Source organism: Manis pentadactyla, chromosome 18, assembly GCF_030020395.1.
Source record: "Manis pentadactyla isolate mManPen7 chromosome 18, mManPen7.hap1, whole genome shotgun sequence".
NCBI classification, from domain to species: domain Eukaryota; kingdom Metazoa; phylum Chordata; class Mammalia; order Pholidota; family Manidae; genus Manis; species Manis pentadactyla.
The window spans coordinates 30260711-30273643 of record NC_080036.1 but is presented as its reverse complement, the minus strand read 5'-3'; the positions used below and the strand labels follow the sequence as shown (position 1 = coordinate 30273643).

At 52.2% G+C, this 12933-nt stretch overlaps 1 protein-coding gene and 1 long non-coding RNA gene across 9 annotated transcripts in view; one reads left to right on the top strand and one right to left on the bottom strand.

Annotated features, from left to right (window-relative positions):
* LOC118935502 (uncharacterized) overlaps window positions 1–12933 on the top strand; it is a 35948-nt gene that overhangs the window by 4825 nt on the left and 18190 nt on the right. The gene's annotated exons all lie outside the window — the stretch shown is intronic.
* The window catches only part of TMC3 (transmembrane channel like 3), a 37296-nt gene continuing 25795 nt past the window's right edge, over window positions 1433–12933 (bottom strand). Inside the window, exons 16-22 of the mRNA XM_036931846.2 lie at window positions 11579–11707; window positions 9589–9699; window positions 8766–8891; window positions 8043–8121; window positions 6178–6220; window positions 4599–4854; window positions 1433–3587 (exon numbers count right to left, since the gene is read on the bottom strand). Coding sequence (XP_036787741.1) covers window positions 2768–3587; window positions 4599–4854; window positions 6178–6220; window positions 8043–8121; window positions 8766–8891; window positions 9589–9699; window positions 11579–11707 — 1564 coding nt within the window. The 3' untranslated portion in view covers window positions 1433–2767. The remainder of the gene's footprint in view (window positions 3588–4598; window positions 4855–6177; window positions 6221–8042; window positions 8122–8765; window positions 8892–9588; window positions 9700–11578; window positions 11708–12933) is intronic.

Sequence of the window (12933 nt, the reverse complement as noted above, 5' to 3'; positions counted from 1 at the left end):
TAGTGATTTCTCCTTCAGGAGGGCCAGTATCCACTCAGGCAACTGGCCTGTGTGTGAGACAAGTCACAAAAAGATGTTTAGTGCCACATGATTTTTAGCTGCAAAGAAGTGGAAATGATTCAATGTCCATCAATAAACAATGGACATATACTGAGTTTATTCATTTCACGAAATACTGTGCAGTAGTTATAAGTAACCTTGAGTCATATGTTTCTTTGACAAATCTCAAAAGCACCAATATGTACCATTCATGCATTATTATAGCATTTACAATACATGTGTTATGAAAGCACTTCTTGTATGTTGCTTATGGATGATGCTTTTACATATATATTTACACACATACACATTCACGATGTGTAATGATATGCAGTGGACTACATGGATGTTAGCCAGATTCTTGATAGTGGGAGGGCAATGAAACTAAGCGTGGGCATCAGAGTGGACTGTACGATTTTCTTTAATAACAATAATAAAATGATTAGGTGGAAAAAAGTAAACTTTCAACAGTTGTTGACACAGTGGGAATATGTACTATTCTGTATCTTTGAGATTTATTTAAAAACACAGCCCAGGCAGTGCTGGGGTGCGTGCGGGCTCTGGTGTGCGGTGAAGGCGATGAGCATGCTGGCACCCCAGTGTGTGTTGGCAACACTCGTGTTTTCTTAGGAATGTGGTAGGGCCTGCTTGCCCTCTATCCTAGTGGAGTGCCTCCTACAGACGCAGGTGCTCTGACAGATGCCTGGAAGCAAAACCTGGCTTTTCCAAAATCTGTTTCAGGGTCCCAGGGAGCCCTTTCCCAGGACCGTGGGAGAGGGGACTGTCATGGGACTCCTGTGGGCACCTCTATGTTAAAAGGATGTTCCCGTGGCATTGCAGACTCCAGCATCCTGGATCTGCCATGGTTTTGACGCACTGAAAATGTGTGCACACCTTTCCATGAACTTGGGGAGGAAGGGTCACCTGTGTCCCCTTTTAAAATGGCATTATTTCTACTGCATTTTCCATCTGGTTAGAACTGGAAGTAGATCTCGGGATATAAACCTATTGCCACCTCGTTTGTGATTCACTCATTAGTAAGTTTTTCACTTATTCATCCATCCACTTACATGCCACAGATGCTTATCACGCATGTAGGCAGCCGTCTCCAGCCGCCGTGGGATTCCGGCTCCCAAACATCCCTTTCCTATGCAATGTTCCATCGAGTGTGCTGGCTCTTGTTTAGTGTGATAAGATTTTACTCCCATGCTTAGGTTCTGTTATATGGTAAAGATGAAGTGATTTTGGAAGATGAAATTAAGGCCCCTGGCCAATTAACTTTGAATTATTCAAAAGGGAGCCTGTCCTGGGTGGGCCTGACTCAATCAGGTGGGCCCTTTTAGAGGCAAGTCTAGGACCTCCTTGGAAAAGGGGATTCAAAGCTGGTGGGCCCTCTCACTGGTCTTGGAGATACAAACAGCCATATTGTGGAGAGGGCCATGTGCGTTGCCCCTGGGAGCAGAGGGCCTCAGTCCTACAGCCTCAAGGAAATGAATTCTGCCAACAGCCACCTGAGTTTGGAAGGGGACCCCTGCCTCAGATGAGATGCCGGCTCTGGCCTTGAGTGAGACCCTGAGCACAGCACCCAGCTAGGTCGTGTCTGCATGCCTGACTCACAAAACTGGGAGATGAGTATGCACTGTTTTAAACCACTATGTTTGTTATGCAGCAATAAGAAATGAGCATAATACCTATTATGTGTCAGAATGAATGAATACCATTTTGTTCCAAAGGCACTCATAGTCTGGAGGAGGAGACAGAACACGTAAAAGACACAATTTAAGAGTGGAAGGTGTTATCATGGAAGTAGGGATAGGGGTCAATTCTGACTAATCATGGTGGACACACTGCCATCAAAACCCTGCACACAGCCAGTGAGAGGGGGTCTGCCATCAGGGTGAAGATGATGTCATGAGGAGAGGGACAATTCTGCTCTTTTCCCTGGGCTCATCGGCTGGGTCTGAGACCTGGCATTTTCTGTGGCTGAGTTCCTCCTCCACCTACCCCGTGGAGGAAGCCTGTTGCTGTAGGAGAAAATGAAGTTCAAAGGGTTTGGAGGTGAAAAACAGAAGCCTGAGGGTGTTTGATGCCTGGGTCCAACTGAGCCTGAAGCCAGCTTGATTCCCACCTTCCCAGTAAAGGAGGCGATAATCCTCGGGGATCGTGTTGCTTCAGTTCAGGTGTCCTGATTAACACAGATACACAGGATGGCAAGTGCTCAATACAGTGTAGTTACTCTTGTTACTGAACTGATTGTTCATGTGAACTAATAATGTGTTGTGATATCTTTAAGGGCAGCCACCTCAATTCTGGGTGCTTATCTGGGGGGAGTGAGTTTTGCATGCTGAAAGGCAGCACCACAGTACAAGCCGAGCCCTCGTGATTAAGGGCAAGCGTGGACACTGCAGGTGAGGCCCTGCATCCTGACGGTGGTTGCGGTCACCCCGAATGGCAGCAGAGGAGTGAGGCTTTTGAATGACGGCCTAATGGGCCAGTGGTGCTGCACACAAAGAGATCCCTAGACGGAGCCCATTTGTGTGTGGCTGCTGCGGGACAGGGAGCTGCGGCCCTGGGGGGTCTCAGGTCCCAGCTGACATGCCTGGATGTGCCTACTGGCCTCCCACACAGCCGGTGTGGGGCTCTCTTTCCAGAAGGGCAGGACCGAGCACTGCCGGACCAGCACTCCAGCGGAGCCCTGGGCTCTGTGAACGGGACACCCGAAGACGCCCTAGACATCTGAGCAGATGAGGTCGTTCAGATCCGCGGCCAGCGCCTGCCTGGAGGCGGCCTTCCTGCCGCCGAGGCGGCCTGCAGACCGCGGGGACTTAGCCCAGCTGCAGGCGAGCTGGAGGTACTGGTCAGCACCGTTGTTCTGCTGGTCAGTGCTGGACGCTGCTGACGCGGAATCCGACTCTGTGAGGGATGGCTCGGGCTTGGCCTTGCCTCTGGGCTGCCCAGGGGCCCGGGAGCCCTGGGGCTTCCGGGGCCGTGGCTTTCTGTGCACAGACCACGGCCTGTCAAGCGGGCCTGGAAAACCGTCACCCCAGGACTTGTGGTGCAGCCTGCCCTGGGGCTCCAGGGCCAGGGGCCGGCTGTGGGACCTGCCACCCACATGGCAATGCGGAGGCCCTGGGGGGCCTGTCGGAGATGGCCGGTGGCAGGGCCTCCCGGTCTCCTCCTCCTCGTCACTCACCTGCCGCGGGGCCCGGGACACACACTGCCGTGTGCTCTTGGGGCTCATCTCCACCGCGCCTTGTAAGGCATCTACCTTGAAATGTCTTTCTGGCCAGAAAGTCGGATGGATGTCTCTGTGACAGTCACAGTCGTTAACGATGTAGTATTGGGAGGTGTGGGGCCTGGGAGCGTGCAGTGCCCCAGCCGAGACCCCTGGCCCATGACGGGGAGGGCGGCGGTGCTGGACGTCTTTTCTGAAAGGAGGCTCTGAGCGAACACGCTCGGTGTGCCTCCCAGCCATCACCGGCGTGCAGGGGCTGGTCCAGGGGCTGGTGGGAGGGTCCCTTGGGCCTGCACGCGGGCCCCGCTGGTACCTGTAAGACGGGGGTTGAGGCCTGTGGCTGTGGCGCTCTCAGCCCTGTGCCTGCCCCGCACGGCTGGCCAGGTTTCCTCACGCTGTCAGGGAGCCTGGCGCCAAGTGTTTCTGAGTGTTCTGCAGGCTGCGCGACGGGCACAGCACGGACCTCATTAATGCTGGAACTCTGGGCAGCTCTGACACAGTGGGCGCTCTGCAAAGCTCTGTGGAGCGGGCAGGGCCGAGGGGGCTGTGCTGACATATTTCACTGTGAGCGCAAAGTGGGGCTGATATTTGGGGAGCACCTGCTGGGGACACAGGTCTTCACCATCTCTGCCTCACAGTTGCCCAGCTTCTCTGGCACTGCCTCCCGGGTCCACCCGGGCCCACCGGGCTCACCCGGGGCCAGGGGACCACAGACGAGAGCCCCCAGGAGCTATCTGGATCGTCTCCACAGGGCTGCCTTCAGATTAAACGCGCTTCCCCGTGGGAGTCTGGGTCAGCGCATCCTTTCGGACGCCATGGCCTCTGCAGGAGGCAGGAAGGGCCCCGCTCCCCACATGCAGGCAAGCCTGAGACACCGGCCCCAGGAAGGAGGAGCTGGCCTGCCAAACATGGCCAGCCTAGAAATAAAATACAGAAGAGCCTGCCAATAATATGGCCAGTCTGGATCAAAAACTAAGAGATAAAACAATTTTCAAGGCATGTTCTCTTGTTAAACTCTAGAAATACATACCCTAGGTTGGCAGGAAGGTCTGCTTACTGGTTATATGGCAGAAGGACTCGGAGCAAGAAATTGTCATGTTTGACAAACCTCGTCCCTCCATTTCTTCCCAGAACCGGCTGTCCCGGTCTCTCTTGACTCCATGGCCTTCTGGCAAAAACTGGAATTTAACAGCCCTGGTCACCTGACACTGTTGATGGCTGAGGCATCCCTAAGGGGTCCTTGTCCTGCCCTTGGAGACTCCGGGCCTTTCCTGGAGGCATCGCCTTCAAGGGGGCGGCTGTCTTGGGGATTCAGTGACCTCACCTGTTAGCAGTGAGCTCCGGCTTGGATTTGGAGATGCCAGGAAGAGGTGAGCCGGGCTGGCCAGGCGCTGGCTGGGGACCCTGAGGCTCGGGCTGCGTGACGGTGTCTGCCCGGCCACCCCTGCTGCGTGACAAGTCAACGCTGGCTACATCGCCATTGTTCTGGGGGGTCCGCGAGGTCGCCGAGGACAGCTGGCTGCAGGGACCGCTCTCCTTCGGGAGCCTCCTGCTGCCCTCCTCTTGGCTTTGCATTCGGGCTGCAGAAAAAGGTGGGGTGTGAGAAGACCACCTCCCAGAGGTGCTGCGTTCAGGATGGATAAGACCCACAGTTGGGTCTACAAGCAAGCGTGTGTTTGCAGAAACACCTACCCGTGGGCAACAGCCATTTTGTAATTTAAATCATTTCTTCACAGAAAGTTGGAGCTGGACTGAAGTATAGGAACAAATGAACCCGGAGGCTTTACAGACTCATCCTCTAAGGCCCCCACAAGGCTGTTTACCAGCCACGGGGCTCGGGTCTTTTGTGCAGTAGTTGTAATAAAGCTTGCATGACAATTAAGGGTTTTTGGAAACAGTTCACAGAACATCCTGAAAAACGACATAGCCTTAAGCTAGAAAATGGACACATGGTTACTACCCTGAGAAAGTTTGCGGACATCCTAGTGTTCGAAGACAACCTGAACTGAGCTTATTTATTCTCCACTGGCCAGAAATACTTAACAATGACAGACGGGTTTCACAGCAGGAGCTGCAGTTTGCATGGTGATTTTCATCTGTAGGCTGCTCTCTGAACACGTGGACAGGGCAAGCCAAACCAGGAGGCCGTGGTGCTCTTACAGGCATTTCTTTGGAGGGGAACAGATCCCCTCCTCTGCGTTAAAGCAGACAAAAGAGTCGGCTGCATTTCTGGGTCTCGTTCCTATTGGTTTTGGGAGGTGACTATGAACTGCGCTGCCAGAACGCTCAGAGATCCACCCAGCTCGCAGCGTGACCGTCACTGGCCCCGGGGCAGCCTGTTTCCTTTGAGCTACACACGCCCACTTCTCCTCCCTGTTTCTCATTCTTTTTTCCTGTTCTCTCCGTGAGCCTGGATGGGAGCACGTTTGCCCAGGTGCGGCTGTAGAAGGTGCGGAGAGAGGTGTGCCAGTCGGGTTTGGGTTTGCGGCTGGGCCTGCGCACCAGGCGTGGCTCTGCAGGGGTGGGACAGACAGACGCTACCTGAGGAGACTGGAGTCTGGGGCAGACGCGGGCAGGGAGGGGTTCTTGCCTGGAAGAAATGGCCCTTGGGAAGAAGTACACAAAAGTGAACATGACAGACATTCTAATGGGTTTTCTCCAGATGTTTTGTACTTCTTTTCTCTCTTATTTTAAAATTTCCCTGATTTTAGACATATTTTTGGGTTATTCACAGGCCTGGGTATGATAATAAAAAATTGTAGATTTAAACGAGCATTTCTATCCCTGGGTTTTATTTTTGTTGTGCCTAGTTAATTGTGAAAACCAGAGTTTATCAGAAAATTTGCTGGGTTGGCTACCTTAAATGTGTACATTTTTAACTGCCCACCGACTGAGACACTCACCTTCTATCATTTGGGTGACCTTTTTCTTATCTTCAGTTCTTGCCTAAAACATAAATGATAATGGTGTGTTTGTTGGGGTTTAGCAGGAAGGAGTAACATGCTGTTCCGGGGGCAGGAGCGCGTGCGTCATGGCTCATGCGGTGGCCACGACTGACTGACCACCACTGCCTGCGGATGGGGTGCTCTGGACTCGCGCCTGCTGTGTGACGGAATAAATGCTGACACTGAAAGCAGGAGCCTCACTTAGCAAGCTTTATTTTTAGGGGCAGCTGTTGGAGAGCCCATGTTTAAATTCTCCCAATAATGGTTTGCCTGGAGCACAAAGGAGAAGTGGAGGTCTGAGTAGGGGTGAAGCACGTGAGGGGCCCCCCCTGAAGGAGGCCCCCTCCCCAGGGGTGAGGGTGCAGGTGAGGTGGAGCAGGGAAGGGGGACAAGGGTCATGCCTTTGCCAAATCTACTCAGCCAGCAGAAAGGCCCAGCTTATTTTTAATTTAGTCCATATGCTATTCTTTCTCTTCTTCCAGCCCCTTAATCAATTCACCAGGATGAGAGACAGACCTTTGGAGTGTAAATGAACCCAAGGGGGAAAGAATGCTAAGATCTGGATCAACACAGTTACTTAAATAACCCTGTTCTTAAGACAAAACTTCAAAGGAATTATTAATCACCTGCCCTACCCCTACCCCTACCCCAAAGGCCCTATAAAACCCCAAACCCTAAACCCTTAAGTGCACCTCCATTCTGAGGTCACCCACACTCCCGTCTGAGTGTGTACTGTCTTATCAAGGAAACTTCCTTGCTGCATAAACCTATTGCACTTCATTTCTGAACTTCTTTCCATGATAAAGATAAGAACTAGCCTATATATTTGGCCCTTTGCTGTATATCATTCAGCTTTCTACCCTTAACATGGTCCTTTTCCTCTTTCCCTGGTTTATTTCAGACCAGGAGGGAAGGGGAAGTTCTCAGAATATCATCCCACTCCCTCAAGTGTTCCACGGCTCCCCCAAATCCTGGGTGGTGGGGACCAAGCAGACGCTGGACGCCAGGTGACCCTGGCTCTAGGAGACGGCGGGGGATCTGCCCTGTGCCGCGCAGGGGTCAACGGACTCGCCTTCTCCCCTCCGCTCTCCCTTCTCTCTCCCGCCTGCCCGGCTGCTGACATTCCTGCTCCCGCTCCAGTGAAGGCCTGGCTTGCTGGCACTTGTTCAACCTGACCGCAAATTCTTCCCCGATTAGAGTTGAGAGGCCCCCCTGGGCGGGCTGAGGTTTGGCACAGTGGGCAGGGAGAGACCTTCCCGGATGGTATGCCCATCAACACAGGGTCAGCTTGCACCCTCTTGCCTCTCACCCTCATCCTGATGGTGGGGAAGCACCCAGGGTGCGTGGAGGAGAAATTGTTGGTTCTGAAAGCTTAGGTTTGAGTCCCAGATGGGAGAGAGGGAATGAGAACCAGAGTCTAAGAGAAATGCAAAGGGTGGGTGTTTGGGTCCAAACAATGCCTTTGGGCTCAGGTGCCCACATTGACATGGGACCAGGAAGGGCACTTTCTCCTCCCTTCCCAGTCCTGCCTGGCCAGACACCAGGGCACGGCACAGCCACGAGAGGGGCCTGGAGAGCTCAGGGCATCAGCGAGGCCCCTTGGAGAGGTGCCAAGCATGAGCGGCCTTCTGGGCGAGTGGGGCTGTGTCTGGGTCTTCTCAGCAATGACTCTGGGAGATCCTGGGGGCAGGGCAAGGCCTTACCCCCTTGCTGGTGGCCAAGAGTCCTAGTGGTCTGGCAATGTGAGCTCCCTGTATCCTCTTGCGGGTGAGAGATGGGGGGTCGGGACACATGCACAGCAGCAAAGAGGGGGTGATACTTGCGTTTTGGATCTGCAGCTTGAGCTGATGGTTGCTAAGCTTTAACGATCTTGCAATGCTCTGAAGGTAGTAGATGAGCATGCTAGGACAGAACGGCACAGACAGTGAGTGGGCTTCAGCCAGCTGTCAGCCCGGCCACGTCCCCTGCTCAGCTGGCCTGCAGGAGCTGAGGCTCCCAGGCCAGATGCAGGCTGCCCGCTGCCCTCCCCTGAGGACAAAGGTGCCTGCGAACTCTCGGGCTGGGAAGGCCTGGGGGAGGGCTGCCACCCTTTTCTTTCTCCTGCTTTTCACAGCAGTGCCGCTGACCTGGAATTGTGCACGGGGACAGCACTAAGGCCGGGCGCTGCTGGGAGAGGCACCTGACATGTATCGTGTACTGGAGCTGCTCACTGTTATTTTTTCCTTAAGTCAAAACAAGCAGAAGCCACAGAGCTGAACTATAAACTCCTTTTCAATACTATTCTAACTTCAAGAGAATAGGGTAATGATGGCATTTAACCCCATTATAGTGACCACAGGGACCGTCCAAGCACTCACGAGGGTCAGTGATGCTGTACCTCCCTGGCCCCTGTGCGACTCAGCGTCCCTGTGTGACTACAGCGCCAGGCTCTGTAAGCGACTCCGATGAGCACATCAGTTTTATGGATTATTAGAAAGCAGTGCTTTCTTGGCCAAATGCACAGACGTCCCCCAAACGCCGGCGGGGAGATGGAGAGAGGTACTCACATAAGCAGCAGCAGGGCCGGCAGGACAGTCACGGGGCTGCTGATGTGGCTGGCCACAGAGCCGAGCCACGCAGGGAAGTCCTCTGCAATCGTTTCTGACACGATGTCATAAATTTTCTCTTGTCCACTGTGAGGGGGAAAGACGTAACTCCAGATGGTGTAGCTTTTGGCAAAGGAATGCTGCCAGCCATCGAAAAATAGCCCTATGGCTAGAGTCCTGTCCCCTGAGTCAGTTACAAAGCTAGAGTAAATATCTGAACGTAAAACGTACTAATGTAAAATGTTCCCACGATGATTTCATATGAAGTAGTTACCTGGTTAACTACTTGAAGTGTGGTCAGCACTCACAGTGTGTGTGAGTTTTAATGATGTACGCAAAGATTGACTCTGAACGTGACATAGACGCTGTAGCAAAACCGACTTATAGCAAGTGCTCGGTAGGGGTCAGTAGGGACTTCTCCCCTGATGCAGCTAGATAACGTGGAATCAAACGTGACGTGGATTATCTTTTAATAAAAGCTTTCTGACTTCTGGCAGGGGAAGACAGACCAGGTAGAGTTTCTTTTCAGCACAAGAGCAATGCTGTTCCCCTTCTTGATTTTAAATGGGCTGCGTCTCTCAGAGGAGCGCGGAGTTGACTGTACTTGAGCGCAGCCTTCTACCAAGGAAAGAGCACCGGTCCTGGCTTCAAAAGACACGAGTTTGAGGCCTTTCTCTGCTGCTGAGCTGCTCCGAGCCGGAAGGAGAATCCGTCCTATGTGGGGGTCCCTCCCCTAATGTTACCGACAGCTGCAGGCAGAGCTGACGGAGCTGAGGTAACTTACCTGAAAGGCCCACAGCTGAGTGACGGCTTGTACCGGACGATAGCAAAAATGGTGGGCAGCATGCAGAGGAAGAGCATGAACAGCAGCATCGCCAGGTAGAAGTTGTTGGACCTGCAGAACAGTCAAGTGCCGCGTGTTGAGTTCGCCGCCGGCTGGCCAGTTCCTGTGGTGTTTATGCCCAGAGAGCCGGTGCAGAAGCTGCAGCCCTGACTCTTTGCAAGCAGCAGCCCCCTCCCATCCCTGCCTGGGAGAGGGTCTGTCCCAGGGGCATGGGCAGCTAGCAAACTAGAAATCGATGCTCAGACAGACTGTGAAGATCATGCAGCCCCACCTGTTCATCTGCTGAATCTTTGCTGAGCCTCTGTTCACCTCGAACCAAAAGAGTGGTGAGCCCATGGCCATTAGCCCATGATCTTAATTTGTGGAAAAGTCTTAGAACCTTTACCACACCCAGCTGGGTCCCTGCCTGAGGGTTCCTCTCCTGCTGCCTGCCTTGAACGTGTCCCCTGTGTGTGACGATGGGGCGCATTCTTTGCTTATGATCCTTGACTCTCTCCCTGGGCTGCGGCCTGCACTGCCCTTTGAACCCCTGCTCCTGGCTGCTCACTGTAAATGTTCTGCCTGACTCAGTCCTGGGCCCTGGGCCTGAGTTCTAAGCTGGTACCAGGGAGCTGGGCTGCCCAGGCCTCCCTGAGGGCAGCTCAGATCTGTCTGGGCCGCAGGACCCTGTACACAGTTCTGATAAGAGAATGAGCGGTCAGTGAACCTAGAGGCTGTCGCCCAGCACTCTCTGTCTCTCTCTCTCTTTCATGAAACAGACTGGACTACAAGGAATAGAAATGTCAGCACATAGAGTGTAGTAAGTAGGAGACTGTTGATTTGTGAAACCTTTCTCTCTCTCTGTATATATAATATGTTTGTTATATAGAATATATACAATATATGAGTGTATATGCATTTGTGTATGTATGTTTATACATGTGTGTGTATCTATATATACATACATATAAATGAGTATACACATGCATATATAAAATATGCTTATTCATATATATGAATGCTTGCCTCTATGTATACTAGTCAGTAGATAAAATATAAATACATTGTCATGCAGGTCATGGTCAAGAATTTGAAAGCCACTGATGTAGACCCACATAAATCATGATTATGTCAAAATAAAACAACTGAGCTTTAGTCAGCATGTTCAAAATGTGTTACAGATTCACCAAAAAGGCTAAAATAGAAAACATAGAAAAGAATAAATGCAGTGAGGCTGTGGGACTGTGGGACTCTCCCTAATGCCTTGGAAGCGTAAAAGGTGCGGTCCCCCTGGGAAACCCCAGCACGTCCGCTAGGTGAGGTGCCCCGTGACCCAGCGCCGCGGCCCTGGGATGCACCTGAGGAAGACACGGGAATGTTCAAGGCAGCACCAGTCCTCAGCGAACTGCTGGGAGCGAGCCCTGTGCCCGTCGACGGTGGCATGGAGAACAAAACTGGGGGCGTTTTCGTCAATGAGATGATTGAGGGGAAGAAGCCAGAAACAAGGAGTGCATGATGTGTGTGATTCCATTTTGCCCAGTGAACCACCAGGAAAAGTGAATTATGCCTCTGGAAGTTGGTAGTGCCTGGAATTGAGCACCGGGGGCTGCTGGGTGTTATTCTTGCTCTGCTCCTTGGTCTGGGTGCTGGTGATATACTTGTGTGGTCATACACTTGAATATTCCTCAGGCTGGATATTTATGATTTCTGCACTTCCTAAGTGATGACTAAACTTCAGTAAAATGTTTTTCAAAAATGTGTCATGAGCTCAAGAGGAGTAATGTTAATTCCAACAGTGGTGCTTTGGAAACAGCTTCAGGGGGAAATGAAACGAGAGGACAGATCATACTTTGGTGGGCAGGAGTTGGGGGACCTTGCAGGGTGCTGCCTGGGTAAGGAGAGTGTGGGTGACCTTACTTCTCTGGGTGAAGCCGGCTTTATTCTCACTGACCTGGAAGCTCGGAAAACCTGCTGGTGGGGGACGTTGCAGGTCAGCACCGCCCAGCTCCTCAGGTACATGAGCCCAATCAGCTTGAGGACGTTGAATGCTGGGAGACATGGGGAGAAGAAGGCGCCCATCCTGCAGCCACGGGGGAAGGCCAGTCAGCGTGCTCTGTCTTTTGGCCCATGGAGGCCCTGACACCGTGGAGTTCATGCCTTATGCTTAAAGAACTGCAAAAGGCCCCTGCAGGTCCGAGACCCGTGCCTCCCACCTCCTGGAGATGACGCCAAGTCCTCCTACAGGTGGGTGGCAGTCCGGTATTACAGTGCCCTCCTTACCCAGGCATGCCCAGCCTGCCTTTCCCTCCCCACACTCAGCCCAGGAAAGGCCTCTTCTGGTGCGGAGGCAAACACAGGTTTTCCCCGCTGTCCAAAGTTCGCCTTACGCCTCTTCACTTTTACAAAAGACCTAGATTAGTACCTGCTTCTGTTCACAATGGAATCCAGGGAGGATTCTCACTTTTATGAAGTGGTGTCTGCCTTCCCCCCTCACGTCTTTGCAGCCTGGGAAGGGTTGCCTGGGGCGCTCTCCCGTGGGAGTGGGGAAGCGGCGATGGGTAACCGCACGGCCGGGGCCACGCCCCAGCTCCGGCCTCACTGATGAGGGCCACGCTCATCTGCCACTGACTTTTAGGTTTGACCGACAGGCATCGAGCAGCTACTTCTGTGGGACGCTGTGCCGAGCGCTCGCACACATTCTAGCTCATTTCATCTCCTGCAGTCTCGAGACGAGGGGCGAATGTCCGAAGCATTAAGGAGCTGGGGCAACAGGTGAGAACTGGGTCGCCCCAGGGAAACAGACATGCAGTCACCCTGCAAATCGGTCTCAACTACGGAACAAAGCCCAGGTCTTCGGAGGGTTATGCTGGACATGCGTTCAGCACAGCACTTGTGGAATCTGGATTTCATAGAAGGGAAATGAGTGTCGTATACGTAGAGATGTTTGATAAGTAAAAAAATTTTTAGAAGAAACTTTCGGTTTTGCTCAACAGGCAAAAACATCCCTGTCTTTGTGTGATGTTAGGCAAGGCACTTAGCTTGTCTGTGCCCCAGTTTCCTCATCTTTAAAATGAGGAAATAATACTAATTACCTCATAGGTTTAAAATGATTAAATTGGTTATTACAGGCACCAAAGTACCTGTCTGGCAAATATTAAATACATGTTGTATATAATTTTTAATCCTGTATTTTTGAAAAGTCTGCAAAATGTGGTAGGTTCTAAGAATATAGAATTTGACTGAAGGAATATTACTTTATACCTCTTGATTCCCCAAGCATTTTACTGAATGATTTTGAAGAGAGAT